Source organism: Mus pahari, chromosome 20, assembly GCF_900095145.1.
Source record: "Mus pahari chromosome 20, PAHARI_EIJ_v1.1, whole genome shotgun sequence".
Lineage (NCBI taxonomy): Eukaryota > Metazoa > Chordata > Mammalia > Rodentia > Muridae > Mus > Mus pahari.
Window position 1 is genome coordinate 10,834,665 of NC_034609.1, and position 5,323 is coordinate 10,839,987.

The following is a 5,323-nucleotide window of genomic DNA, read 5'->3' on the forward strand; positions in this document are numbered from 1 at the left end:
ATCCTACGTTCTGTATGCCAACAACCACATTTCCAGAAGTTGGCCCCGGACCCTGTGTGATCCCAATGATTGTCACTGTCCCTGAGCAGGCCAGAAGAATGGGCAAAAGGTTTTAGGAGCAAAGGCCCTAGAATCAGACTGGCCAGGGCTCAATCTGTTCTCTCCTTCCTGTGTGCCTGGAGCTAAACTTCTCTCCTCAGAAAGCCTCATCTTGCATTTCGAGGGGTGAGGTAAGGATTAGGTGAAGTGATTCATAAAAAGCTGCTTGTCATGGTGTCTGGCACACTGCAGAGGCTCAGCAAACATCAGGATCAATATCAGTAGTCTCTCCTGCCAGCACAACAGGAAGCGCGCGGGCAGACAGGAGCCACGGAGCATGAGTCATCACTTACAAGGTCTGAGGGAGCTGCTACCCTGGACCTTGAAAAATGCCTTCCTTGAAGTCATGAGCACATTGTCTGACTGACTTGGAGAGGAAAATCAAGCATCCTTCATCCATATGCCATGCCAGTTATGACTGGCATGGGTTCCCACAGCCACCAGGGATAGCCCAGTCAGACTGCCATGTCAAAGGAGTTACTGGGTATCCATCAAGAAGCAATGTAACTTGTCAAAATCCATGTCTTTGAGGGATTTCTACCTGCCGTGGTCTGACGTTAATGTCCCTTGAAACCTAATCAGAAGTACAATGATATTAAGAGTTTGATGATTTGAGTGTCCCTTTGCAGGACAGTTGTCATAAAGCTGTTCATGGAAGGAATCACCTCGCTGGTCTTTTTCAACCACATCATTTTGGGGGTGCTTCATCTGCTGGTGGCAGCATTCTGTGGAAATGCCTGTCAAGGGTTTTAACACACTTGACTAAGACCTCCACCTGAGCCCAACTGCACCGGCTTTCCCTCTTAGTCTAGCCTGAGACCTGTCCAGACATCAGATGCAGAACAGCTGGGGGGAGGTAAACCCTACCAGCTAGCTTTCGGCCACAGTGGCTATTGGATTGGTTATTACATACTCTTCTCATTGTTGTGACCAAAATACCCTCACAGGAAGTAACTGAAGAAGGGATATGATACATTATGGTGGGGAACACATGGAAGTGGAAAGCAGAGTTAGAGAAGCCAGAAAGCAGAGAGACTGTGAACTACAGCTCACAGCATGTGTCCTCTGTGTTCAGTTCTGGATCCCAAGCCGTGGGTTGGTACCCCCTACATTTAGGGTTTTTTCCATCTCAATTAACTCAATTTAGAAACTCCCTCACTGTCACGCCCAGAGTTTTGCTTCCTAGATGATCTAGATCCTGTAAAGCTGACGATATGAACCATCACAAATCTATCCTGTCAACTGAAACTCCTTTGATCCTCGGCCCCAGGAGGCTCACCATCATTTCGTTACGCAGAATGCGTGCATTTCAACTTCAAACATCCCCATAACTTTTGACAATTACAACACAGCTTAAAAGTTCAAAGTCCAACTCTTTGGAGATTCAAGGCAATCTCTTTATTCTAAACATAGCTCTTAATTCTGAACCATATAACGGTTGTACTGATTAGTCTTTAGTCAACTCAACATGACTTAGAGACCCCTGGAAAAGGGGAGCCTCAGTTATGAAATTGCCTTAGTCAGACTGGCTAGAGGCAGCATTTGTGAGGACTTATATTGATTGATGATTGATGTGGGATGCTCCAACCCACTCTGAACAGCACCTTCCCTAAGCAGATGCCCTGGTTCTAGGAGAATGCTACAGAAAGCAAGACAGAGAACAAGTTAATGAGCAGTGTTCCTCCTTGCATTTCTTCCCTGACTTCCAGCTATGATGGAAAACCCATATCAAGTGAACAACATTGCCAAGTTCTGCTGACAGCTCAAGAGGCAACCTAGCCCCATTGAGACACAGTCGAAGTGGCCTCTGGGTGCTGATCCTAGAGAAACACTTCCCTAGACAGTTGTTTTTGAGCAGAAAACCCCTTCAACGTCATTTTCAATTCATGTGTTCTCCTTTCAAATGAATTTGGTTTTCACATCTGTCTGTCTGTCATCTTTTCTTTTTATAGTGTCTCCATGCAGGGCACATATTCCTCTTTACTAGTGCAATTTCCTTAATAATTACATCTGCTCTCAGTTGCCTTGACTCCTAGTTTGAGGTCACTCCTTCCCAGTGGGTAACCAGTACATTTTTCATGTCTTTCGGCTCCACTTTTGTTGCTCTTCCTCACTGTAGACATGGATGAGAGCTTTGCATAGTAAACATGCCACAGCCTGAATGCCACCCTTTCTTAAACTCCCTCCCATTAAACAAACTAGTCCATTGCTTCCTGATCCGGCCTCACCTGAGTTGCATGGAGCACATGGACTGCAGCGACATGATTCGTCTTGGCCTCTAGCCCAGGTCTCCTTTGAACTTCCATATGCTGGGCCTCTACTGCGCTCCTTTCTGTTGGCAGTCTTTGCTTCCATATTCCCACTGGGATGTCCCATCAAACTCTGCTTACTGCATTCCATGGTCTCTCTAGCCCCAGATGCCAAACTCTTCCACATCCCTTCCACAAACCAGTTCTAAAAACCCGCAAATGACATGGTCAGGCCTATCGCTGCAGCAGTACCACTTCTAGGTTCCAGTTCTTCGTATTAGTTTTTTTTTTTTTTTTCACATTGCTGTGAATAGAATACTTGACAATGCAACTTAAAGAGTCAAGGATTTACTTCTGGCTTATACTTTAAGGGGATGCCATTCATCGTGGTGGGGAAAGCACGGCAGCAAGAGCATGAGGCAACCAGTCACAGTGTGTCTTCAGTCAGGAAGTAGACACAGATGAAGGCTGGTGCTCGACTACCTCTCTACTTTTTTTTCAGTCCAGACCCCGCTCCAAGGCCCATGCAATGTTGTCATCCACATTTAGAGTGGTTCTTCCCACCTCATACCTACCTAATGTAAAGTCTCCCTCAGAGGCACCCCCAAGGTTTAGCTCCTAAAGAAAGTCTAGGCCCTGTCAAGTTGACAACCATTAAGCACCATCACAGACTGATGGAAATTTCTAGAGTAATCTTCTACTGTGCTGGTGAACTTGGAAGGTAGACGCAGCAGGCTTGGGGTGTTTCTTGAATGTTCCTATGTTCTAGATGCAGGACAGTGTGTGGCCAAGGCTGCGAAGGAGCTTTATTGACTACACTGCTGCATGCTGTGTCTGAGGTGTGGTCTGTGGTTGGAAAAAAAGTGCAGGGAACCTCATGCAAATATCACAAGAACCTGTTGTCCTCACCAGAAATACAAAGAAGGACTTCAATCCAAGGAGTAGCAAACACCCCTCTGAGTTAGCAGTACTCACACTGGGGCTACTGGGCAGGTCTTTCCTCTGATCCTCATAGAAGACCTTGAGGCTGGTGAACAACTGTATAGATTCATTACTGAGCCAAGGGAGATGGCTGTGGGAGGTCCGTTAGAAGGCATCGTTCAAAGAGAGACAACGTCAGTGAAATAATTGCAAGGCAACATTTCAGGGTCATTTGGTTTCTTATTGCATTTTAATGACTGATAAAGAAGATATAAAAATGTAATTTATTCAGAAACCCCAGTGTTTTTACTTTCTGGTTATTTTAACAGATCAACTGCAACATACAATATGATTTCTTTGAAAGAAAAAAAATCTCATGCCAAACACTATCATCAGTCTTCCATGCCATAGATCTATGTGGTTACTGCTTGCCACATAGTTAGCTAGGAGTGGAATGAAATTAAACAGAAAGAAAACCCTTCTCTCTTGTCTGGTAACAAAATCGAGGAATGCTGTCATCTCCAGCCTTGAGCATTTTCCCATCTCATTTGCTTTTACTGCTTTTGGACAGAAAGTTAGAATGTTCCCATTCTTGGACATTATGTAGTATTGATGAGGACACAGGAGGGACCCTTGGGGTTTCCAGAAGTGAGAGACAGCTTCCAGCCTACCAGCTTTGTCTTCACCTCCAGAACCAACCCTGAGTCTGCCGAGAGAGATGACCAGAAGAGCAAGGGACACATCTCAGCCCCAGCTCACCCTGTGCTCCATGGGTGGGAGGGGCTGTAGCCAGGGCTGCTTGGCTCTGCCTTCGGGTTTCTGTTCTTACACATCCATCACCTCCTCTCAAATCTCCCACGGGACCTTTACAGTCCAACCTCTGCGGCTAGTAACATCGCAAACGCAGAGTCGGGCTTCTCAGCGAGGACTTCAGGCTTGTCAAACTCAATCACCTGAAAATCAGAGAAGAATTCAAGTTTTCCGGAAAAGAAACTGTACCTAGCACACAGCCCTAATAGGGAGGGGACGCCTTTGAAGAGGGGACGCCAACCAGAACTTCCTGCACCTTCCCATTCTCCATCACCAGGACAAGGTCACAGTTGAGAACCGTGTTTAGGCGATGAGCGATGGTCAACACTGTGCAGCTTTTGAAGGCCTCCTTTATGGTGCTCTGAACAAGGGTGTCTGTCTTGGAATCCATGGAGGCAGTAGCTTCATCAAGGAGAATGATCTGTTAAGGAAGAAGCACTGTAAATGCCAAAGCTATGCAAAGAGGAAAATGCATAGCCTTGGGTCTAAGAGCTCGGGAATCCTGCGATAGAGGCCGAGGAAGCACCTTTCTGCCTTTTCCAGCATCTACAGGCTGCCTGCATTCTCCAGCCCCAGACCTTTCCTGTCACCACATCTGCAGCTCTCTTTGACTCTACTGCTTGCTTCTTATAAAGACACGTAGGAATACGCTAGACACTAGATGCACCAGATTCAAGACAATTCTCCTATTTCAAGATCTTCAATGTCCTCATATGAGTTTGGGGTACATGACAAGGAGTGGAGAGGGTCATCGTCCTGCTTGCCAAAGTGCTATTTGGATTTTACAGTTTGAAGGTTTAACCTCAACCCCTCACTAGCCTTAACCTCACCAACTTACCTAATTTCCTCACATGTGAAGGGTCCAAGTCTTACACAAAGCCACAGAGCTACTTCACAGTGAGTGAATTCACCATTATGAATGCCTGGCTAATAGGATTTCTTTCTTTTTCTCAACTGTTATGTGTACATGTGTGTGTCTACATTCACACATACATACTAGTGCAGGCAGAACCCAGAAGAGGGTATCAGACACCCTGGAGCTGGAGTTATAGGCTGTTGTAAGCGACGTGATGTGAATACTGGGAATCGAACCCGGGTCCTCTGGAAGGGCAGCAAACATTCTTAGTCACTGGGCCCTCTGTCCAGCACCCAGAAAATGGGATTTGTGTGTGTGTGTGTGTGTGTGTGAGAGAGAGAGAGAGAGAGAGAGAGAGAGAGAGAGAGAGAGAGAGAGAGAGAGAGAG

At 46.2% G+C, this 5,323-nt stretch overlaps 1 protein-coding gene across 2 annotated transcripts in view; it reads right to left on the minus strand.

The window, feature by feature from the left end:
• Positions 1 to 3,653: 3,653 nt before the first annotated feature.
• The window catches only part of Abcc12 (ATP binding cassette subfamily C member 12), a 73,343-nt gene continuing 71,673 nt past the window's right edge, over positions 3,654 to 5,323 (minus strand). The window contains exons 29-30 of one of the 2 annotated variants that reach the window (XM_021220392.2): positions 4,336 to 4,500; positions 3,654 to 4,222 (exon numbers count right to left, since the gene is read on the minus strand). In XM_021220392.2, the coding sequence (XP_021076051.1) occupies positions 4,136 to 4,222; positions 4,336 to 4,500 (252 nt within the window). In that variant the 3' untranslated portion in view covers positions 3,654 to 4,135. The remainder of the gene's footprint in view (positions 4,223 to 4,335; positions 4,501 to 5,323) is intronic. The other variant, XM_021220393.2, reaches the window with a different exon arrangement.